Source organism: Oryctolagus cuniculus, chromosome Y, assembly GCF_051225735.1.
Source record: "Oryctolagus cuniculus isolate XC-2025 breed Fujian yellow rabbit chromosome Y, ASM5122573v1, whole genome shotgun sequence".
Lineage (NCBI taxonomy): Eukaryota > Metazoa > Chordata > Mammalia > Lagomorpha > Leporidae > Oryctolagus > Oryctolagus cuniculus.
In genome coordinates, this window is record NC_142889.1 from 4,144,566 (window position 1) to 4,168,839 (window position 24,274).

Here is a 24,274-nt window from a genome sequence, read left to right on the forward strand (position 1 = left end):
TTTCCCTGTCCAGTCAGGGGCAGGCAGGGAACCAAGACGTGGGTTTCTGGCCGCAGACCAACAGGTTCCCATTGTCATCGGTGGCAGGCAGGGGAGCTAAGCAGGTGCAGTTCTGGCGGCAGACTGACAGGTTCCTGTGCCCGTCAGGGGCGGGCAGGGGAGCCCAGGAGGTGGGGTTCTGGCGGGAGACTGGCAGGTTCCGGGTGCCATTAGGGGCGTCAGGAGAGCTAAGGGGCTGGGTTTTGATAGCAAACTGACAGATTCCTGGTTCAGTCAGTGGACCCGCGAGGGAGCGAAGGGTGTGGGGTTCTGGCTGCAGACTGACAGGTTCCCTGTCCAGTCAGGGGTACTCAGTGGAGCTTAAGGGGGTGGGGTTATGGTGGCAGACTGACAGGTTCCTGGTCGTGAATGGATAGGCAGGGGAGTTAAGGCGGTGGAGTTCTGAACAGACTGAGGTTTCCTGGTCCCATCAGGGGCAGGCAGGGGAGCTGAGGATGTGGGGTTCTGGCCACAGACTGACGAGTTCACAGTCCTCTCAGGGGCATGCTGGGGAACTAACAAGGTGGGGTTCTATGTGCTGACTGACAGGTGTCCGGTCCTGTCAGGGGCACTCAGTGGAGCCTAAGAGGGTGGGGGTTCTGGCTGCAGACTGACAGTATGGACGGCCCAGTATGGACAGGCAGGGCAACTAAGGACCCTGGTTTCCTGCCGCAGCCTGACAGTTCCAAGTACCGTCAGGGGCATGTGGGAGCTGGCGAGTGGGGGGTTCTAGATGCTAGCTAACAGGTTCCTCATCCAGTCAGGGGCATTCAGTGGATCCTAAGGGAGTGGGTTTCTGGCTGCAGACCGAGAGGTTCCCCGTCCCATCAGGGGCAGGCAGGGGAGCTAAGGGGGTGGGGTCCTGGCGGCAGACTGACAGGTTCCCGGTGCAGTCGAGAGCAGGCAGTGGAGCCTCAGGGGGTGGGGTTCTGGGCGCAGAATGATGAGTTCACAGCCAATGGCTCCCCCCGTCTCAGACGCGGGGACCAATCAGACGCTGGGCGGGCGTGTGCTTCCTGTTTCAGCGGCTCGGGGCGGAAGTGGTTCTGAACCGCGATTCCACACAGCTCTCTTCTCTCTTTTCTTTTAAATAAAGCTCCTTGATCTAATTTTCCTGACCTAAATTATCATTTTTCTTTTATCATCTGTGGGCCGTATGTCCTGGTTTCACACCGTCCAGCCACAGTAGGCTTGGACAGGGCGGAGCGGGGAGACTACAACTCCCGGAAGCCTCGCCGCCGACCTCGCCCTCCGTCTGGGCTGGACTCGCCTGTGTGCGTCCTGTTTCTGCGACTCGGGGCGCACATGGTCTTGAACCCAGCTCACTTCTCTCTTTTCTTATTTTTACTTTATTTTATTTTTTTTATTTTATTTTTTGACAGGCAGAGTGGACAGTGAGAGAGAGACAGAGAGAAAGGTCTTCCTTTGCCGTTGGTTCACCCTCCAATGGCTGCTGCGGCCGGCGCACCGCGCTGATGCGATGGCAGGAGCCAGGTGCTTTTCCTGGTCTCCCATGGGGTGCAGGGCCCGACACTTGGGCCATCCTCCATTGCATTCCCTGGCCACAGCAGAAAGCTGGCCTGGATGAGGGGCAGCCGGGACAGAATCCGGCGCCCCGACCTGGACTAGAACCTGGTGTGCCGGCGCCGCTAGGCGGAGGATTAGCCTAGTGAGCTGCAGCGCCGGCCTATTACCTACATCTTTAGAATCCTACCTGGTAAAGGCAAAACAGAAGAAGAGGGCTGGTTGTTAACCATATCCGTAACTTACCTCCTGCCTTTTGTTCTTTGGCTGCAGGACACATTTCATGATTTTATTTTCATTTCATTCACACCACTTTTTTTAAAATTGACAATTATCCCGGTTTATTTTAAATAAGCAGAAAATTCCAAATGGCCTTTAAGATGACTGTGGTTTGCTTTCATGCTTACTTATAGTTTCCACTAAAAAAGTACCAATCTCTGGCAGGAAAAACATGTCATCCTACCTGTAGATAAGGACAGCAGGAATAAGCCCAACATTTTTCTTTTTCCAAAGCTGTGACATAAGCCTGGGGCTGTGGTGTTAGCACGTTAAGCCTCTGCCTGTGGCGCCGGCATCCCGTATGGGCGCGGGTTCGAGTTCCAGCTGCTCCACTTCTGATCCAGCTTTCTGCTGTGGCCTTGGAAAGCAGTGGAAGATGGCCCAAGTCCTTGGGACCCTGCACCCGCGTGGGAAACTCAGAAGAAGCTCCTGGCTCCTGGCTTTGGATCAGTCCAGCTCTGGTGGTTGTGACCATCTGGGGAGTGAACCAGTGGATGGATGGAACCCCGCCCCCCCCCGTAACTCTGCCTCTCAAATAAATCAATCAATCTTATGTCCACAACAGCCAGGGCTGGGCTAGGCTGAAGCCAGGAGAGTGGAACTCCATTGGGGTCTTCCACGTGGGTGGCAGGGACCCAAGGACTTGGGCCACCACCTGCTGCCTTCCCAGGAGCGTTAGCAGAAGCTGGAATGGACGTGGAGGCGGGACTAGAACTGGCATCCTGAAACAGAATGTGGGTGTCCCCTGGGCACTCTGGCTTTGGCCTGGCCCAGCCCTGTATATTGTGTGCATTTGGGGGGTGGACCAGTAACCAGCAGAGAGCAGATTCCCCCCCACTCTGCTGTTGCTCTGCCTTTCAAGTAGATGAAGCCAAACATGCTTTTAAAAATTCATAGAGGCCGGCGCAGCGGCTCACTAGGCTAATCCTCCGCCTTGCGGCGCCGGCACACCGGGTTCTAGTCCCGGTCGGGGCGCCGGATTCTGCCCCGGTTGCCCCTCTTCCAGCCCGGCTCTCTGCTGTGGCCAGGGAGTGCAGTGGAGGATGGCCCAAGTGCTTGGCCCCTGCACCCCATGGGAGACCAGGAGAAGCACCTGGCTCCCGCCATCGGATTGGCACAGCTCCCGCCACGGCGGCCATCTTGGAAGGTAAACCAACGGCAAAAGGAAGACCTTTCTCTCTGTCTCTCTCTCTCACTGTCCACTCTGCCTGTCAAAAAAAAATTCATAGAGAATGGAATTTTGGTGCAAAAAAAGATTGAAGTCCATGTGTAGTTTTTTCACAATCCTTTTTCCATAAATTTTTTTGAAGGTCCCTTGAACTCAAACAAGTCTAGAAGCTAATACAACGGACACGTTACATCACCGTTCCCAGCCTTAGGGCCAGATTTGGAATATTACCTGTGCCCCAAACGAGGAGCTATAAAACAGCTTTACATATCGGGGAAGAAAGAGTGCAAATGTCGGGGCAGAGAGGAGGGATGAGGAGACAGAGGCGCGCACTCACGTCGCTCTTCTCGGTGCTTCTCAGTCGTCGCGAAGTACCGGCGCAGCTCCTCGGTGATCTCCATGTTGCTCAGGTCGCATTCCACCTCCGCATCCGACTCAGACTCCAGCTCCTCCTCCTCCTCCTCCTCCTCCTCCTCGGACACAGTCTGGTCTTTTCTCATGGACACCTGCATCCTACCGCTGCCATGTGGAAGCCGCCCGTACCTTTCACGAGGTGAGTAAGAGAATTTTTTTTTAGAATTTTTCCGAGGTGTTCTAGAATGTACCAGAACATCACCAAGTGAGTCTGGGGGGATTCTGGGATACGGGTCTGAGTAGAAGTTTCCCGGCTGGGTGTGACGGGCGTCCTGGTGCCGGCCTGGCCCTGCGGACATTGACGTGACATCCCGCGCCCACCGGGGCTGCGGAAACTTCCAGCACGTCGGCAGAGGGTCTCAGACCTCCCAGGACGCTCGCTGGGTTCTCTGGAACATACTGGAACATTCTACAACATTCCAAGACCCCAAAGATACTCTCCAAGCGGTCCAGGGCTTCCTATGAACATTCTAGAAAATTCTACGTCATCCGCCAGTATTCCGGAACACTCCAAGACCAGGCGCTCTAGAATACTCTAAGGCCCCGAGGACGTGCGCCGGGCTCTCTGGGCGTGTTCTAGAACGTTCCGGAACATTCCACAGAATTCCTCGCGATTCCAAGGACATTCCCTGGGCATTCTAGAACATTCTGGAATCCTGGAAACACCCACCAGGGGTTCTGGAAAATTCCAAGGCCCAAGAACGCACGACAGACTCTCCCAGAATTCCCTGGGAGCACTGACCGTTCCGGAACGTCCCTGGTGTCCACCAGGATGTTTGCACAACCTTCGGCCCCGCCAACTCCTCCCCCAGCCCTGGCAATAAATAGACGCCGGGTCCCCGCCGGCTCAGACGACGACGAAGACGATGGTGATGAAGATGACGGTGACGAAGGCTCTCCTCCTCGCCCTCACGGTGGGCGTGGCCTGTGCGGACGTCGACCCCGCCCAGGTATCATAAATTTGCATCATTAGTTCCCAGTATTAATTCTCGTCATGAATTCATATCATTTCTTCACATCATTACTTCGCATCACTAATTCGCGTTGTTTCTTCAGCCGTATCATTAATTCGCGTCATTTCTTCACCTCCCCAGCTCTCCGGGCCCTGGCGCACCTCCGCCATGGCCTCCGACAACCTGGAAATGATCCTGGAGGGTGGGCCATTCCGGATGCTGTTCCGCGAGATGGAGTGCAACGAGGAATGCAACGCCCTGAACGTCTTCTTCTACGTCAAGTGAGGGGCGGGGCCAGGGGAGACAAGCTGAGGCCAGAGACAGAGAGCCAGGGGGGAGCAATCGAGCCCAGAGAGCGGGGAAGACAGGCGCCGCCAAGCCCAATCGATCCCAGAGAGAGAGAGAGAGAGCAGGCCAGGGCGACCAGCCGAGCCCAGAGAGAGAGCAGACAGGAATAGTTGAGCCCAGAGTCAGAGAGCATGTGGGCTAGAGGGGAGTAATGGAGCTGAGAAAGAGCAGACAGGAGTAGTTGAGCCCAGAGTCAAAGAGCAAGCCAGGGGGGACCAGCCGAGCCCAGGGAGAGTGAGCAGACAGGAGTAGTTGAGCCCAGAGTCAGAGAGCATGTGGGCTAGAGGGGAGTAATGGAGCTGAGAGTGAGCAGACAGGACCAGCCGATCCCAGAGTCAAAGAGCAGTCCATGGTGGACCAGCTGAGCCCAGAGAGAGAAAGAGTAGACAGGAGCAGTTGAGCCCAGAGTCAGAGAACAGGTGGGCTAGAGGGGAGTAATGGAGCTGAGAGAGAGCAGACAGGACCAGCCGATCCCAGAGTCAAAGAGCAGGCCATGGTGGACCAGGCGAGCCCAGAGGGAGAGCAGACAGGAGCAGCCGATCCCAGAGTCAAAGAGCAGGCCATGGTGGACCAGGCGAGCCCAGAGGGAGAGCAGACAGGAGCAGTTGAGCCCACAGCGAGCGGCCATGTTCCCGGTCTCTCCTTCAGGAAGAACGAGGTATGCACCCCGCACACGGTTGTGGCCCAGAAGAACGCAGACGGCATCTACACCACTGACTGTGAGTACAGAGCATTTCGGAAAGTTCCAGACAATTCCAGATGACCCCAGGGACTGTCCAGTGTGTTCCAGAATGTTTGAGAATGTTCCCAGAAATGTTCCAGGATGCTGCAAATGTCCCAGAATGCTCCAGTTCCTCAATGTTCTAGAATGTTCCAGAATGCGCTAGAATGTCCCAGCATGCCCCGGCACATCCAGAACACCCACCTCTCTCCCTACAGTCGAGGGCCAGACCTCCTTCCAGTTCCACGAATTGGATCCCGTTAGGCAAATCGTCTTCATCAATAACATGGGGTCCAAAGGCAAGACCAGCCGCCTCAGCTTCCTTGTGGGTGAGCCCCCCTCACACACACATGTACACTGCCGGTGCCCGCTAGGGATACGCTCCACGACCCGAGAGTCTGAGCCCGACTGTATACGGGGAAAGGGGGGCTGCATGGCCAGGCATATACAGTCGGTGCCCACTGGATAAAGCGAGTGTATACAGTCAGTGCCCACTAGACATGGTGGGCATATACAGTCGGTGCCCACTAACGCTAGCATATACAGTTGGCGCTCGCTAGATGGGGTGAGCGTATACAGTCACTAAAGTGAGTGTATGCAGTAGGCGCACACTAAAGCGAGCGTACTCAGTCGGCGCCCACTCTTGCCACAGTCAAATTGAATATCATAAATGAGGACCCACCAGAGGACTACGCGAGGCTCACGGAGCAGAATGGGATCCCGCGGAAGTACATCCGGCGTGTGGCCGACACAGGTGAGGCTTCGGCGGCTTCCGGGCTGACTTGGCGCTGACTCGGCGCTGACTCGGCTTTCCTCTCTCTCCAACAGACACCTGTCCACCCTGAGGACGCCTCCCTTGGAGAAGGTGCCAGAACGTTCTAGACCATTCCAGAACCGCCCCTGATCGCCTCACCATCTCCTCCCACCTGCGAACGCGCTAGCATGCTCCGGAACATTCTAGAACGTTCTGGATTGATCCAAGATGGTCTGGATTGTTCCAGAATTTCTAGAAAGCTCCGGAACATTCTAGAATCGGCCGTCCCCAGCTTTCTCTGCTTCCTGTTCATGGAATAAACTCATCCCAGGCACAGTCCCAGTCGTTTATTTTAAACGATTTTTATTGTTCCGTCAAAAGACAGAGCGAGCTGGTGGAGGAACCCAGGGGCTACCTCCGGGTCTCCCTGCACTGTCAGTCACCGTTCACTGACAAGGGGGTGGGCTCTGTCATCTGGTGGCTGTCAAACAGCCCTGAGTGACACTGGGGGGGTTCTCCCCGACTCCACTGGCAGCCAGTCACACTCCACCAGGATCCCAGGGCCACATCCGGGTCCCCATGGCCACATCCGGGTCTCCAGGGCAATATCCGGCTCCCCAGGGCTCCATTTGTGTCCGCAGTGACACATCCAGGTCCCCAGGAGCACATCCTGGTCCCCAGGGCCACATCCGGGTCTAAGTGCTCCATCCGGGTCTCTGGGCTCCATCTGGGTCCCTAGGGCTCCATCCGGGTCTCTGGGCTCCATCCGGGACTCCTGGCTCCATCCGAGTCTCTGGGCTCCATCGGGGTCTCTGGGCTCCATCTGTATCTCTGGGCTCCATCCGGGTCTCTGGGCTCAATCCAAGTCTCTGGGCTCCATCCGGGTCCCTAAGGAAACATCCGGGTCCCTAAGGCTCCATCCGGGTCTCTGTGCTCCTTCAGGGTCACTAAGGCTACATCCGGGTCCTTAAGGTTCCTTCCGAGTCCTTAAGGCTCCATCCAGGTCTCTGGACCACTTCCGGGTCGCTGGGCTCCATCCGGGTTTCGGGGCTCCAACCGTGTCCCTAAGGCTGCATCCAGTCTCTGGGCTCCATCCCAGTCTCTGGGCTCCACCCTGATCTCCAGAGCCACATCCAGGTCCCAAGGGCCACATCCAGGTCCCAAGGGCCACATCCGGGTCTCCAGGGCCACATCCGGTTCCCCAGGGCTCCATCCGGGTCTCCAGGGCCACATCCGGGTCCCCCAGGGCCACATCGTGGTGTCTAGGGCCACATCCCGGTCTCCATGGCCACATCCAGGTCTCCAGGGCTCCCTCCAGGGCAACATCTGTGTCCCAGGGCTCCACCCGGGTCCAGGGCTACATCCAGGTCCCCAGAGCCACATCCAGGTCTCTATGGCCACATCCAGGTCCCCAGGGCCACATCCAGTCTCCCAGGGCTCTACCCGGGTTTCCCAGGGCTACATACGGGTCCCCAGGGCCACATCTGGGTCCCCAGGGCCACACCAGGGTCCAGGGCCACATCCGGATCTCCAGGGCTCCCTCCAGGGCCATATCTGGGTCCCAGGGCTCCACCCAGGTCTCTGGGCTCTCTCCAGGTCTCTGAGCTACATCCGGGTCCCTAAAGCTCCATCCTGGTCTCTGGGCTCCATCCGAGTCTCTGGGCTCCATCTGGGTCCCTAAGGCTCCATCTGCATCCCTAAGGCTCCATGCGGGTCTCTGGGCTCCATCCAGGTCCCTAAGGATCCATCCGGGACTCCTGGCTCCATCCGAGTCTCTGGGCTCCATACGGGTCTCTGGGCTCCATCTAGGTGTCTGGGCTCCATCCGTATCTCTGGGCTCCATCTGGGTCCCTAAGGCTCCATCCACATCTCTGGGCTCTATCCGAGTCTCTGGGCTCCATCCGATTCCCTAAGACTCCATCCAAGTCCTAAAGCTCCATCCAGGTCTCTGGGCTCCATCCAGGTCTCTGGGCTCCATCCGGGTTCCTAAGGCTCCATCCGGGTCCATAAGGCTCCATCCGGGTCTTTGGGCTCAATGCGAGTCTCTGGGCTCCATCTGGGTCCCTAGGGCTCCATCCCGGTCTCTGGCTCCATCTGGGTCTCTGGGCTCCATCCGGGTCTCTGGGCTCCATCCGGGTCTCTGGGCTCCATCCGGTTCCTATGGCTCCATCCGGATCTCTGGGCTCCATCCGGTTCCAATGGCTCCATCCGGATCTCTGGGCTCCATCTGGGTCCCTAAGGCTCCATCCGGGTCTCTGGACTCCATCCCGGTCTCTGGCTCCATCCGAGTCTCAAGGCTCCATCCATATCTCTGAGCTCCATCTGGGTCCCTAGGGCTCCATCCCGGTCTCTGGCTCCATCTGGGTCTCTGGGCTCCATCCGGGTCTCTGGATTCCATCCGGGTCCCTAAGGCTCCATCCGGGTCTCTGGGCTCCATCTGGGTCTCTGGGCACCATCCAGGTCTCTAAGGCTCCATCCACGTCTATGGGCTGCATCCGAGTGTCTAGGCTCCATCCGGGTCCCTAAGACTCCATCGGGGTCCCTAAGGCTCCATCCGGGTCTCTGGGCTCCATTCGGGTCTCTGGGCTCCATTCGGGTCTCCAGGGCTCCACATATGGGACCCAGGGCCACATCCGGTTCCCCAAGGGACATATCGGGGTCCCCAGGGCCACATCCAGGTGTCTCAGGCCATTACCGGTTCTCCAGGGCCACATCCGTGTCTAGGGCCACATCCGGGTCTAGGGCCACATCCAGGTCTCCAGGAACATCTGGGTCTCCAAGGCCACATCAGCATGATCAGGGCCACATCCGGGTCTCTAGGACTCTCTCCAGGGCCACATCCAGGTCTCCATCACTATATCCGGCTCTCTATGGCGCCATCCGGGTCTCCGGGGTCACATCCGGATCTCCAGGGCCACATACGGGCTCCCAGGGCCACATCCGGGTCCTTAGAGTCACATGGGGGTCTCCAGGGCCACACCCGGGTCTCTAGGGCCACATCTGCGTCTCCAAGGACCGCATCCAGGTCCCCCAGGTCCACATCCTGGTTGCCAAGGCCACATCGGGGTCTCCCAGGGCTCCATCCAGGTCCACATCAGGTCCCCAGGGCCACATCCGGTTCTCCCAGGGCCACATTCTGGTCCCCATGTCCACACCCGGGTCCCAGGACCACATCCAGGTCCCTAGGGCCATATCAGGGTCTCCAGGGCTCCATCAAGGCCTCTAAGGCTTTATCCAAGTCTCTGGGTTCCATCAGAGTCTCTGGGCTCCATCCGTATCTCTGGGCTCCATCCGGGTTCCTAAGACTCCATCTGGGTCTCTGGGCTCCATCCGAGCCCCTAATGCTCTATTTCACTCTCTGGGCTCCATCCAAGTCTCTGGGCTCCATCCAGGTCCCTAAGACTCCACCAGGGTCCCTAAGGCTCCATCCGGGTCTCTGTGCTCCATCCGGGTCTCTGTGCTCCATCCGGGTCCCTAATGCTCCATCGGGGTCCCTAAGGCTCCATCAGGGTCTCTGGGCTCCATTCGAGTCCCTAAGATTCCATCCGGGTCCCTAAGGCTCCATCCAGTCCCTAAGCCTCCATCAGGGTCTCTGGGCTCCATCCGGGTCTCTGGGCTCCATCCGGGTTCTTAAGGCTCCATCTTGTGTATAAGGCTCCCTCCGAGTCTCTAGGATCAATCCAGGTCCCTAAGGCTCCATCGAGGTCTCTGGGCTCCACCAGGGTCTCCGGGCCACATCCGGGTCCCCAGGGCCACCTCCAGGTCTCTGGATTCCGTCGGGTTCTCTGGGCTCCATCCGAGTCTCTGAGCTGCATCCGGGTCTCTTGGCTCCTTCCGGGTACCTATGGCTCCATCCGAGTCTCTGAACTCCATACGGGTCCCTAAGACTCCATCCGAGTTCCTAAGGCTCTATCTGGGTTCCTAAGGCTCCATCCCAGTCTATGGATTCCCTCCGGCTTGCACAGAGCGAAGCCGGGAGACTACACCTCCCCGAAGCCTCAGCGGCGGCGGCGACGCTCTACGTGTGGGCTGTACTGCCCTGAGTGACAGGTAGCCGACCCAATGGCTTCCCCGGTCTCAGACTCCGGACCGCTCAGACGTGGGGTGGGTGTGTGCTTCCTGTTTCGGAGGCATCTGCTCGGGGCGGAAATGCTGTGGAAAGGAACCGTGTTTCAACCCAGCTGTCTTCTTTCTCTTCTTTTAAAGAAAGCTCTGAGGCCTAATTTTCCTGACCTAAATGATCATTTTTCGTCTATCACCTGTGGGCCATATTTCCTGATTTCACATTGTCCAGCCACCCTCTGCTTGGACAGGGTGGACCGGGCAGACTACAACTCCCCAAAGCCTCAGCGGCAGGGCGCTCTGCGGCTGGGCTCGTCTGAGTGACAGGTCAGACAGCCATTGGCTTCACGCGGTCTCAGACTCCGTTGCCAATCAGATGCCGAGTGGTTGTGTCGCCCTGTTTCTGCGGCTCGGGGCGGAAATGGTGTGGAAAGGAACCGCCTCGAGCCACGCCCCTCGCGGCTCCTGACTGGACGCGGGAAGTGACGTCTGCGCGCACCACGCGGCAGTCGTCCCGCCCATGTCCAGCTCGGACCGGACGGGGCAGCTTCGGGTCTGTGTCCCGCACGTCCCTGGCAGCCCCTGAGCGGGCGCGTACCCGCCTGTCCGTCCGCCAGAACCTCGCCCTGTAGCTTGGCCCTGCCTGCCCTTGTCTGGGAGGAGGAACGCGCAGTAGGAGCCTAGAACCTGTCTTCTGCGACGCTGCCTGCCCGCGCCCAGCACGGGCGGGACAGGCCGGACTGTTCCTCCTCCTCCATCAGAGCCACTCAGGGCCGGGCAGAGGGCGAGGTTCTGAACCTAGACCTGCGCCTCACTCGTCCAGGGAGGCCAGGCAGCCACCGGCGAGGAAGGAGGTGGCGTTCTGAGCGCGCACTGGAAAAAGTCATTAGCGGCAGTGCAGAGGGCGGGAGGAGGCGCCCTCCGGCAGATTCCGGGTCGCGTTAGGGGCAGCAGGAGCGCTAAGGGGGTGGGTGCTGGCGGGAGACTGACAGATTCCCGGTCCAGTCAGGGGCAGAAGGAGCGCCAAGGGGGTGGGGTGCTGGCGGGAGAGTGACAGGATCCCGGTCCAGTCAGGGGCAGGCAGCACCGCCAAGGGGGTGGGGTTTAGGCGGGAGACTGACAGGTTCCCCGTCCAGTCAGGGGCAGAAGGAGCGCCACGGGGGTGGGGTGCTTGCGGGAGAGTGACAGGATCCCGGTCCAGTCAAGGGCAGGCAGAACGGCCAAGGGGGTGGGGTTTAGGCGACCGACTGACAGGTTCCCCGTACAGTCAGGGGTAGGCAGGGGAACGCTAAAGGGGTGGGGTTTAGGCGGGAGACTGACAGGTTCCCCGTCCAGTCAGGGGCAGAAGGAGCGCCACGGGGGTGGGGTGCTGGCGGGAGAGTGACAGGATCCCGGTCCAGTCAAGGGCAGGCAGAACGGCCAAGGGGGTGGGGTTTAGGCGGGAGACTGACAGGTTCCCCGTCCAGTCAGGGGCAGAAGGAGCGCCGAGGGGCTGGGGTTCAGACGGGAGACTGACAGGATCCCAGTCCAATCAGGGGCAGGCAGTGGAGCCTAAAGGGGTGGGGTTTAGGCGGGAGACTGACAGGTTCCCGATCCAGGCAGGGGCAGGCAGGGGAGCTAAGGGGGTGGGCTTCTGGCTGGAGACTGACAGGGTCCTGTCCAGTCTGGGGCAGGCAGGACCGCCAAGGGGGTGGGGTTCTGGCGGCAGAGTGACAGTTTCCCGGTGCAGTTGTGGGCCGGCAGGGGAGCTAAGGCCTTGGGGTTTGGGCGCAGACTGACAGGTTCCTGGTCCAGTCAGGGGCAGGAAGGGGAACCAAGGAGGTGGGGTTCTGGCGGGAGACTGACAGGTTGCGGGTCCATCAGGGGCAGGCAGAGGAGCTGAGGTGGTGGGTTTCTGGTCGTCCACTGAGAGCTTCCCGGTCCCGTCAGTGGCAGTCAGGGGAGCCAATGGGGGTGGGGGTTCTGGCTGCAGACTGACAGTATGGACGGCCCAGTATGGACAGGCAGGGCAACTAAGGACCCTGGTTTCCTGCTGCAGCCTGACAGTTCCAAGTACCGTCAGGGGCATGTGGGGAGCTGGCGAGTGGGGGGTTCTAGATGCTAGCTAACAGGTTCCTCATCCAGTCAGGGGCATTCAGTGGATCCTAAGGGAGTGGGTTTCTGGCTGCAGACCGAGAGGTTCCCCGTCCCATCAGGGGCAGGCAGGGGAGCTAAGGGGGTGGGGTCCTGGCGGCAGACTGACAGGTTCCCCGTCCAGTCGAGAGCAGGCAGTGGAGCCTCAGGGGGTGGGGTTCTGGGCGCAGAATGACGAGTTCACAGCCAATGGCTCCCCCCGTCTCAGACGCGGGGACCAATGAGACGCTGGGCGGGCGTGTGCTTCCTGTTTCAGCGGTTCGGGGCGGAAGTGGTGTTGAACCGCGATTCCACACAGCTCTCTTCTCTCTTTTCTTTTAAAAAAAGCTCCTTGATCTAATTTTCCTGACCGAAATTATCATGTTGCTTTTATCATCTGTGGGCCATATGTCCTGGTTTCACACCGTCCAGCCACAGTAGGCTTGGACAGGGCGGAGCGGGGAGACTACAACTCCCGGAAGCCTCGCCGCCGACCTCGCTCTCCGTCTGGGTTGGACACGCCTGGGTGACACGTCGGGCAGCCAATGGCTTCCCCCTGTCTCAGACCCGGAGGCCAATCACAGGCCGGGTTGGTGTGTGCTCCTGTTTCTGCGACTCGGGGCGGACATGGTATTGAACCCAGCTCACTTCTCTCTTTTCTTATTTTTATTTTATTTTATTTTTTTTTATTTTTTAAAGGCAGAGTGGACAGTGAGAGAGAGACAGAGAGAACGGTCTTCCTTTTGCCGTTGTTTCACCCTCCAATGGCCGCTGCGGTCGGTGCGCTGTGACCAGCGCACCGTGCTGATGCGATGGCAGGAGCCAGGTGCTTAACCTGGTCTCCCATGGGGTGCAGGGCCCAAGCACTTGGACCATCCTCCACTGCACTCCCTGGCCACAGCAGAGAGCTGGCCTGGAAGAGGGGCAACCGGGACAGAATCCGGCGCCCCGACCGGGACTAGAACCCGGCGTGCCGGCGCCGCAAGGCGGAGGATTAGCCTAGTGAGCCGCGGCGCTGGCCTTCTCTCTTTTCTTGAAAATAAAAGCTCTATGATCTAATTTTCCTGACCTAAGTTATCATTTTTCTTTTATCATCTGTGGGCCATATTCCCTGGTTTCACATTGTCCAGCCACGCTCGGCTTGCACAGAGCGGGGCCGGGAGACTACAACTCCCAGAAGCCTCAGCGGCGGCGGCGACGCTCTACGTGTGGGCTGTACTGGCCTGAGTGACAGGTAGCCGACCCAATGGCTTTCCCGGTCTCAGACTCCGGACCGCTCAGACGCGGGGTGGGTGTGTGCTTCCTGTTTCAGAGGCGTCTGCTCGGGGCGGAAATTCTATATGTAAGAGCTGAGAAAGCATTCTTTTCTTTCAAAAAAAAAAAAAAAAGCTGTGAGGCCTAATTTTCCTGACCTGAGCTATCATTTTTCTGTTATCATCTGTGGGCCATATTTCCTGGTTTCACATTGCCCAGCCACGCTAGGCTTGAACTGGGCGGAGCGGGGAGACCACAACTCCCAAACGGCTCAGCGAGAGCGTCGCTTTGCGTCTGAGCTGGACTCGCCTGAGTGACAGGTCCGCAAGCCAATGGCTTCACGTGTCTCAGACCCGGGGGGGCCAATCAGATGCTGGGTGGTTGCTGGCTTCCTGTTTCTGCGGCTCCGGACGGACGTGGTCTTGAAACAAACCACGTTCAACCCAGCTCACTTCTCTCTATTCTTGAAAATAAAAGCTCTATGATCTAATTTCCCGGACCTAAGTTATCATTTTTCTTTTATCATTTTTGGGCCATCTTTCCTGATTTCAAATTGTGCAGGCACACTTCCTTGTCTGAACGCAGCCCTGAACTACAGCTGCCAGGAGCCCTAGCGGCGGCGGATGCGGCGCTCTACGACTGGGCTGGGCACGTACGAGTGACAGGTAGCACAGCCTATGGCTTCTCCGGTCTCAGACGCGGGGACCAATCAGACGCTGGGCGGGCGTGTGCTTCCTGTTTCAGCGGCTCGGGGCGGAGGTGGTGCTGAACCGCATTTCACACAGCTCTCTCCTCTCTTTTCTGTTAAAAAAAGCTCCTTGATCTAATTTTCCTGACCTAAATTATCATTTTGCTTTTATCATCTGTGGGCCATATGTCCTGGTTTCACACCGTCCAGCCACAGTAGGCTTGGACAGGGAGGAGCGGGAAGACTACAACTCCCAAAGGGCTCAGCGAGAGCGTGGCTTTGCGTCTGGGCTGGACTCGCCTGGGTGACACTTCAGGCAGCCAATGGCTTCCCCCTGTCTCAGACCCGGGGGCCAATCACAGGCCGGGTTGGTGTGTGCGTCCTGTTTCAGCGACTCGGGGCGGACATGGTCTTGAAAAGGACCCCGTTTCAACCCAGATCTCTCCTTTTCTTGGAAAAAAAAAAAAACTCTATGATCTAATTTTCCTGACCTAAGTTATCATTTTTCTTTTATCATCTGTGGGCCATATTTCCTGGTTTCACATTGTGCAGCCACGTTAGGCTTGCACAGAGCGGGGCCGGGAGACTTACACCTCCCCGAAGCCTCAGGGGCGGTGGCGACGCTCTACGTGTGGGCTGTACTGGCCTGAGTGACAGGTAGCCGACACAATGGCTTCCCCGGTCTCAGACTCCGGACCACTCAGACGTGGGGTGGGTGTGTGCTTCCTGTTTCGGAGGCGTCTGCTCGGGGCGGAAATGGTGTGGAAAGGAACCGTGTTTCAACCCAGCTGTCTTCTTTCTCTTCTTTGAAAAAAAGCTCTGAGGCCTAATTTTCTGACCTAAATTATCATTTTTCGTCTGTCACCTGTGGGCCATATTTCCTGATTTCACATTGCCCAGCCACCCTCTGCTTGGACAGGGTGGACCGGGGAGACTACAACTCCCCAAAGCCTCAGCGGCAGGGCGCTCTGCGGCTGGGCTCGTCTGAGTGACAGGTCGGGCAGCCATTGGCTTCACGCGGTCTCAGACTCCGTTGCCAATCAGATGCTGAGTGGTTGTGTCGCCCTGTTTCTGCGGCTCGGGGCGGAAATGGTGTGGAAAGGAACCGCCTCGAGCCACGCCCCTCGCGGCTCCTGACTGGACGCGGGAAGTGACGTCTGCGCGCACCACGCGGCAGTCGTCCCGCCCATGTCCAGCTCGGACCGGACGGGGCAGCTTCGGGCCTGTGTCCCGCACGTCCCTGGCAGCCCCTGAGCGGGCGCGTACCCGCCTGTCCGTCCGCCAGAACCTCGCCCTGTAGCTTGGCCCTGCCTGCCCTTGTCTGGGAGGAGGAACGCGCAGGAGGAGCCCAGAACCTGTCTTCTGCCACGCTGCCTGCCCGCGCCCAGCACGGGCGGGACAGGCCTGACTGTTCCTCCTCATCCAGCAGAGCCAGTCAGGGCCGGGCAGAGGGCGAGGTTCTGAACCTAGACCTGCGCCTCACTCGTCCAGGGAGGCCAGGCAGCCACCGGCGAGGAAGGAGGTGGCGTTCTGAGCGCGCAAGGAAAAAGTCATTAGCGGCAGTGCAGAGGGCGGGAGGAGGCGCCCTCGGGCAGCTTCCGGGTCGCGTTAGGGGCAGCAGGAGCGCTAAGGGGGTGGAGTGCTGGCGGGAGACTGACAGGATCCCGGTCCAATCAGGGGCAGGCAGCACCGCCAAGGGGGTGGGGTTTAGGCGGGAGACTAACAGGTTCCCCGTCCAGTCAGGGGCAGAAGGAGCGCCACGGGGGTGGGGTGCTGGCGGGAGAGTGACAGGATCCCGGTCCAGTCCGGGGCAGGCAGCACCGCCAAGGGGATGGGGTTTAGGCGGGTGACTGACAGGTTCCCCGTCCAGTCAGGGGCAGAAGGCGCGCCAAGGGGGTGGGGTGCTGGCGGGAGACTGACAGGATCCCGGTCCAGTCAGGGGCAGGCAGCACCGCCAAGGGGGTGGGGTTTAGGCGGGAGACTGACAGGTTCCCCGTCCAGTCAGGGGCAGAAATAGCGCCAAGAGGGTGGGGTTTAGGCGGAGACTGACAGGTTCCCCGTCCAGTCAGAGGCAGGCAGGGGAACGCTAAAGGGGTTTGGTGGTGGCGGGAGACTGACAGGTTCCCCGTCCAGTCAGGGGCAGAAGGAGCGCCGAGGGGGTGGGGTTTAGGCGGAGACTGACAGGTTCCCCATCCAATCAGGGGCAGGCAGGGGAGCTAAGGGGGTGGGTTTCTGGCGGGAGACTGACAGGTTCCCGGTCCACGCAGGGGCAGGCAGCACCGCCAAGGGGATGTGGTTTAGGCGGGAGACTGACAGGTTCCCCGTCCAGTCAGGGGCAGAAGGAGCGCCAAGGGGGTGGGGTTTAGGCGGGAGACTAACAGGTTCCCCGTCCAGTCAAGGGCAGGCAGGGGAACGCTAAAGGGGTGGGGTGGTGGTGGGAGACTGACAGGTTCCCCGTCCAGTCAGGGGCAGAAGGAGCGCCGAAGGGGTGGGGTTTAGGCGGGAGACTGACAGGATGCCGGTCCAATCAGGGGCAGGCAGGGGAGCTAAGGGGGTTTGGTTTAGGCGGGAGACTGACAGGTTCCCGGTCCAGGCAGGGGCAGGCAGGGGAGCTAGGGATGCGGGGTTCTGGTTGACGACGGGCAGCTTTTGCTCCGAGTCAGGAGCTGGCAGGGGAGCCAAGGAGGTGGGGTTCTGGCGGGAGACTGACAGGGTCCCGTCCAGTCTGGGGCAGGCAGGACCGCCAAGGGGGTGGGGTTCTGGCGGCAGAGTGACAGTTTCCCGGTGCAGTTGTGGGCCGGCAGGGGAGCTAAGGCCTTGGGGTTTGGGCGCAGACTGACAGGTTCCTGGTCCAGTCAGGGGCAGGAAGGGGAACCAAGGAGGTGGGGTTCTGGCGGGAGACTGACAGGTTGCGGGTCCATCAGGGGCAGGCAGAGTAGCTGAGGTGGTGGGTTTCTGGTCGTCCACTGAGAGCTTCCCGGTCCCGTCAGTGGCAGTCAGGGGAGCCAGTGAGCTGTGGTTTGAGCGGCAGACTGACAGGTTCCAGGTCCACTGGGGTAGGGAGGGGAGCTGAGGAGGTGGGGTTCTGGCTGCAGACTTGGAGGTTCCGGGTCCCATCGGGGCAGGCAGAGGAGACGAGGTGGGGTCCAGGCTGCAGAAAGAGAGATTCCTCGTCCAGCAGGGGCAGGCAGAGCAGATAAGGAGGTGGGGTTCTGGCCACAGACTGACAGGTTCCCGTTCGTCGAGTCAGGGGCACTCGGGTGAGCCAAGAAACTGTGGACGTTTATTTCTTCCTGAGAGGATGCGTTCTGAGAGGAGGAGCGTGGTGGGGGCAAGAGGTGCGGAGTCACCGCACGGACGCCGGGAGGCGGGTGAGAGCAGTCCTGAGGCGGGCAGCCAGCAGACTGACTCGTTTATTTCAGTTGCTACAGCTGCTTCTATGGCCAAGACAGCCCATCCAGTCAAGGGGCGGTCTAGGCCCTGACCAATCACAGGCTGTGGCCAGGCGGTTTCCAAAGCCATCCAATCACAGCCTGTGGCCAGGCAGGCTCTTGGTGCCAGGCAGGTTTTGAAACCATCCAGTCACGGCCCGCCATCAGTCAGGCTCTGTTGTCATGTGGTTTTTGAAAGCATCCAATCACGGCCGGCTGTCAGTCAGGCTCTGTTGTCATGTGGTTTCCTCTGTTGTCATGTGGTTTCAGAGGCCATCCAATCACGGCCTGGTGCCAGGCAATTTCTGTGGTCAGCGGCCATCTTGGCATGACCTTTTCTCCTCGGCGGCCATCCTGGCATGACCTTTTTCCCTCAGTGGCTATCTTGACAGGACCTCTTCACCTTAACGACCTTTTCACCTTACCCCTTGCCATAGTGCACAGGGAACCTGTCAGCCTGCGACCAGACACTCCCCCTTAGCTCTCATGCCTGGACGTTTTGGTCCAGGATCCTTTCCGTCTGTGGCCAAACCTGGGAACCTTTCCATCTGCGGCAGGAATCTCACGTCCTTGGCTCACCTGCCTGCCCCTGAGGGGACCAGGAACCTGTCGGTCAGCAGCCAGAGCCCACCCCCTTAGTCTCCACTGAGTGGCCCTGACGGGACCGGGAACCTGTCGGCCTGCCGACAGAACCCCACGTCATTGGCTCCGCTGACTGCCCCTGACAGCATGGGAACCTGTCCGTGAGTGACCGGAAACCAACCGCTTTAGCTCCTCTGCCTGTCCCTGATGGAGGTGGAATCCGTCACTCTGCGGCCAGAACCCCTTGGTTCCACTGACTTCCCCTAATGGACCCAGAACCTCTCAGCCTCTGGCCAGACCCCACCTCCTTGGCTCCCCTTCCTGCCCCTGATGGGACCGGGAATCTGTCAGTCTGCCGCCAAAACCCCACCCCTTAGCTCCCCTGCCTGGCCGTTCTGGACTGGGACCCTGTCAGTCTGCGACCAGAACCCCACCTCCATGGCTTCCCTGACTGCCACTGACAGAACTGAAACCCTGTCAGCCTGCGTCCAGAACCCCACCTCCTTAGCTCCCCTGCCTTTCCCTGATGGGACCAGGAACCTCTCAGTCTCTGAGCAGAACCCCACTCCATCTGCTCCCCTTCCTGGACATCCTGCACCGGGACCTGTCAGTCTGACTCCAGAACCCAAACTCCTTAGGCTCCCCTGCCTGCCCCTAACAGCACCGGGTCATGTCAGTCTGCGACCAGAGGCTCACCTGTCTGCCCCTGACTCGACCTGGAACCTGTCAGTCTGCGGCAGGAATCCCACGTCCTTAGCTCCCCTGCCTGCCCGGAACAGAACTGGGAACCTGTCAGTCTGTGGCCAGGACCCCACCTCCTTAGGCTCCCCTGCCTGCCCCTGACTGGACCCGGAACCTGTCAGTCTGCAGCCAAAGCCCCACCCAGCTTGGCTCCACTGAGTGCTCTTGACAGGACCAGGAACCTGTCAGTCTGTGGCCAGAACCCCACGTCCTTAGCTGCCCGCCCGCCTTTGATAGACCTGGAACCTGGAGTCTGCAGAAAGAACCCCACCACCATGCCTCCCTGTCCTACTCCACACGCACATGGAACCTGAAAGTCTGCCGCCAGAACCCCACATCCTCAGCTCCTTTGGCTGCCCCTGAGGGGACCAGGAGCCTGTCAGTCTGCATGCAGACTTCATGTCCTTAGCTCCCCTTAATGCCCCTGACTGGACCAGGAACCTGTCAGTGTGCAGCCAAACCCCACATCCTTAGCTCCACTGCCTACCCCTGTTGGAAATGGAACCCGTGAGTCTGTGGCCAGAACCCCACCCACTTTGGCTCCCCTGCCTGCCCTTGACGGGACTGGGAACCTGTCAGTTGCGGCCAGAACCCCATGTCCTTAGCTGCCCTTACTGCCCCTGACTGGACCGGGAACCTGTCAGTGTGCAGCCAGAACCCCACATCCTTAGCTCCACTGCCTGCCTCTGTTGGACCCAGTACCTGTAAGTCTGCGGCTAGAACCCCAGCTCCTGGGCTCATTTCCCGCCCCAGATGGACCCGGAATGTGTCAGTCTGCCACTAGAACCCTAACTTCTTTGCTCCCCTGACTTGCCCCTAACTGGAGCAGGAACCTTTCAGTCTGCAGCCAGAACCCCACCCTCTAGTCTCTGCTGAGTGCTCCTGACAGGACCGGGCACCAGTCAGTCTGCGGCCAAAACTCCACCCCCTTAGCTCCCTTGCCTGACCATACTGGACCAGGAATCTGTCAGTCTGTGGCCAGAACCACACGTAGCTAACTCCCCTTCCTGGCGTCACTGGACCGAAACGTGTCACTCTGAGGCCAGAACCACCCTCCTTGGCTCCCCTGACCGCCACTGATGGGACCGGGAACCCGTCAGTCTGCAGCCAGAACCCCAACCCTTGAGGCTCCAGTGAGTCCCCCTGATGGGACTGGGATCCTTTCAGTCTGCGGACAGAACTCCACCCCTTAGCTCCCAGGCCTGCCCCTGACTAGACCAGGAACCTGTCAGTCTGTGGCCAGAACCCCACCTCCTTGGCTCCTCTGACTGTCCCTGACTGAACCAGGAACCTGTCAGTCTGTGGCCAGAACTCCACCCCTTAGCTCCCCTGCCTGCCCCTGACTGGACCTGGAATCTGTCAGTCAGTCTGCGGAAGGAACCCCATGTCCTTAGCTCCCTGCCTACTCCTGATGGGACCAGAGACCTGTCGTCATTCTGTGGCCAGAACCCCACCTCCGTAGGCTACGCTGCCCGCCCCTGACTGGGCCAGGAACTTGTGAGTCTGCAGCCAGAACCCCACCCCATCAGCACCCCTACCTACCCTCGATGGACCCGCAACTGTCACCTGTGGCCAGAACCCCACCTCCTTAGGCTCCCCTGCCTACCTGTGACGGGACTCGGAACCTGTCAGTCTCGACCAGAGCCTAACCTGCGTGGCTCCCCTGACTTTCCCTGAGGGGGCCAGGAACCTGTCACTCTGTAGCCAGAACCCCACCTCATTGGGCTCCCCTGACAGCAACGGGAACCTGTCAGCCTGTGGCCAGATCCCCATGTCCTCAGCTCCCCTGCCTGCCCGATAGACCTGAACCTGTCAGTCTGTGGCCAGAACCAACCTCCTTGGCTCCCCTGACTGCCCGCGATGGGACCAGGAACCTGTCATGCTGCTGCCAGAACCTTAGCCAGAACGCCTTAGCTTCCCTGCCTGGCCATATGGACCGGGAACCTGTCCATGTGCGGCCAGAACCCCACATGCTTAGCTCCCCGGCTTGTCCCTGACTAGACAGGGAACTGGTATGTCTGTGGCAGGAACACCATCCTCATACACTACACTGCCTGCCCCTGACTGGAACCAGAGCCTGTCATTCTGCGGCCAGAACCCCACCTCCTTGGCTCCCCTGACTGCCTCTTTCTGGCCTGAGAACCTGACAGTCGAGGACTACAACCCCACCTCTTGGATCCCCTGCCGGCCCTTGATGGAACTGGGAACCTGTCAGCCTGGGGCCAGAACCCCACCTCCTTGTCTCCCCTGCCTGCCGCTGATGGGACTGGTAGCTTGCCAGTCTAGGGCCAGAAACGCCGTCTTTGGCTCCCCTGCCTGCCCCTGACAGGACCGGGAACCTGTCAGTCTGCGGCAGGAACCCCAAGTCCTTAGCTCTCCTGCCTGCCCCTGACTGACCCAGAACCTGTCACTCTGCGACAGTTCCTGATCCAGTCAGGGGCACTCAGTGGATCCTAAGGGAGTGGTTTCTGGCTGCTGCAGACTGAGAGGTTCCCCGTCCCATCAGGGACAGGCAGGGGTCTAAGGAGGTGTGGTTCTGGTCACAGTCTGACAGGTTCCTGGTCCTGTCATGGGCAGGCGAGGGAGCTAATGGCGTGGGGTTTGGGCCGCAGACGGACAGTTTCCCTGTCCAGTCAGGGGCAGGCAGGGAACCAAGAGGTGGGTTTCTGGCCGCAGACCAACAGGTTCCCATTCTCATCGGGGGCAGGCAGGGGAGCTAAGCAGGTGCAGTTCTGGCGGCAGACTGACAGGTTCCTGTGCCAGTCAGGGGCGGGCAGGGGAGCCCAGGAGGTGGGGTTCTGGCAGGAGACTGGCAGGTTCCGGGTGCCGTTAGGGGCGTCAGGAGAGCTAAGGGGCTGGGTTTTGATAGCAAACTGACAGATTTCTGGTTCAGTCAGTGGACCCGCGAGAGAGCGAAGGGTGTGGGGTTCTGGCTGCAGACTGACAGGTTCCCTGTCCAGTCAGGGGTACTCAGTGGAGCTTCAGGGGGTGGGGTTATGGTGGCAGACTGACAGGTTCCTGGTCGTGAATGGATAGGCAGGGGAGCTAAGGGGGTGGAGTTCTGAACAGACTGAGGTTTCCTGGTCCCATCAGGGGCAGGCAGGGGAGCTGAGGATGTGGGGTTCTGGCCACAGACTGACGAGTTCACAGTCCTCTCAGGGGCATGCTGGGGAACTAACAAGGTGGGGTTCTATGTGCTGACTGACAGGTGTCCGGTCCTGTCAGGGGCACTCAGTGGAGCCTAAGAGGGTGGGGGTTCTGGCTGCAGCCTGACAGTATGGACGGCCCAGTATGGACAGGCAGGGGAACTAAGGACCCTGGTTTCCTGCCGCAGCCTGACAGTTCCAAGTACCGTCAGGGGCATGTGGGGAGCTGGCGAGTGGGGGGTTCTAGATGCTAGCTAACAGGTTCCTCATCCAGTCAGGGGCATTCAGTGGATCCTAAGGGAGTGGGTTTCTGGCTGCAGACCGAGAGGTTCCCCGTCCCATCAGGGGCAGGCAGGGGAGCTAAGGGGGTGGGGTCCTGGCGGCAGACTGACAGGTTCCCCGTCCAGTCAGGGGCAGAAATAGCGCCAAGAGGGTGGGGTTTATGCGGGAGACTGACAGGTTCCCGGTCCAGGCAGGGGCAGGCAGGGGAGCTAAGGGGGTGGGATTCTGGCGGAAGACTTACAGGTTCCCCGTCCAGTCAGGGGCAGAATTAGCGCCAAGAGGGTGGGGTGCTGGCGGGAGACTGACAGGTTCCCCGTCCGGTCAGGGGCAGAAGGACCGCCGAGGCGCTGGGGTTTAGGCGGGAGACTGACAGGATGCCGGTCCAATCAGGGGCAGGCAGGGGAGCTAAGGGGGTGGTTTTCTGGCGGGAGACTGACAGGTTCCCCGTCCAGTCAGGGGCAGAAATAGCGCCAAGAGGGTGGGGCTTAGGCCGGAGACTGACAGGTTCCCCGTCCAGTCAGGGGCAGGCAGGGGAACGCTAAAGGGGTGGGGTGCTGGCGGGAGACTGACAGGTTCCCCGTCCAGTCAGGGGCCGAAGCAGCGCCGAGGGGCTGGGGTTTAGGCGGGAGACTGACAGGATCACGGTCCAATCAGGGGCAGGCAGTGGAGCCTAAAGGGGTGGGTTTCTGGCGGGAGACTGACAGGTTCCCGATCCAGGCAGGGGCAGGCAGGGGAGCTAAGGGGGTGGGTTTCTGGCGGGAGACTGACAGGTTCCCGGTCCAGGCAGGGGCAGGCAGGGGAGCTAGGGATGCGGGGTTCTGGTTGACGACGGGCAGCTTTTGCTCCGAGTCAGGAGCTGGCAGGGGAGCCAAGGAGGTGGGGTTCTGGCGGGAGACTGACAGGGTCCCGTCCAGTCTGGGGCAGGCAGGACCGCCAAGGGGGTGGGGTTCTGGTGGCAGAGTGACAGTTTCCCGGTCCAGTTGTGGGCCGGCAGGGGAGCTAAGGCCTTGGGGTTTGGGCGCAGACTGACAGGTTCCTGGTCCAGTCAGGGGCAGGAAGGGGAACCAAGGAGGTGGGGTTCTGGCGGGAGACTGACAGGTTGCGGGTCCATCAGGGGCAGGCAGAGGAGCTGAGGTGGTGGGTTTCTGGTCGTCCACTGAGAGCTTCCCGGTCCCGTCAGTGGCAGTCAGGGGAGCCAGTGAGCTGTGGTTTGAGCGGCAGACTGACAGGTTCCAGGTCCACTGGGGTAGGGAGGGGAGCTGAGGAGGTGGGGTTCTGGCTGCAGACTTGGAGGTTCCGGGTCCCATCGGGGCAGGCAGAGGAGACGAGGTGGGGTCCAGGCTGCAGAAAGAGAGATTCCTCGTCCAGCAGGGGCAGGCAGAGCAGATAAGGAGGTGGGGTTCTGGCCACAGACTGACAGGTTCCCGTTCGTCGAGTCAGGGGCACTCGGGTGAGCCAAGAAACTGTGGACGTGTATTTCTTCCTGAGAGGATGCGTTCTGAGAGGAGGAGCGTGGTGGGGGCAAGAGGTGCGGAGTCACCGCACGGACGCCGGGAGGCGGGTGAGAGCAGTCCTGAGGCGGGCAGCCAGCAGACTGACTCGTTTATTTCAGTTGCTACAGCTGCTTCTATGGCCAAGACAGCCCATCCAGTCAAGGGGCGGTCTAGGCCCTGACCAATCACAGGCTGTGGCCAGGCGGTTTCCAAAGCCATCCAATCACAGCCTGTGGCCAGGCAGGCTCTTGGTGCCAGGCAGGTTCTGAAACCATCCAGTCAC

General features: G+C 59.9%; 1 protein-coding gene across 1 annotated transcript; it reads left to right on the forward strand.

Annotated features, from left to right (window-relative positions):
* The first annotated feature begins 4,268 nt into the window (after nt 1-4,268).
* LOC149119131 (odorant-binding protein-like) lies at nt 4,269-5,492 on the forward strand. Its single transcript, XM_089325248.1, has 2 exons — nt 4,269-4,374; nt 4,519-5,492. Exons 1-2 carry the CDS (start codon nt 4,291-4,293, stop codon nt 4,660-4,662), a joined length of 228 nt encoding a protein of 75 aa, XP_089181374.1. The 5' UTR covers nt 4,269-4,290; the 3' UTR covers nt 4,663-5,492.
* Nucleotides 5,493-24,274: the final 18,782 nt, after the last annotated feature.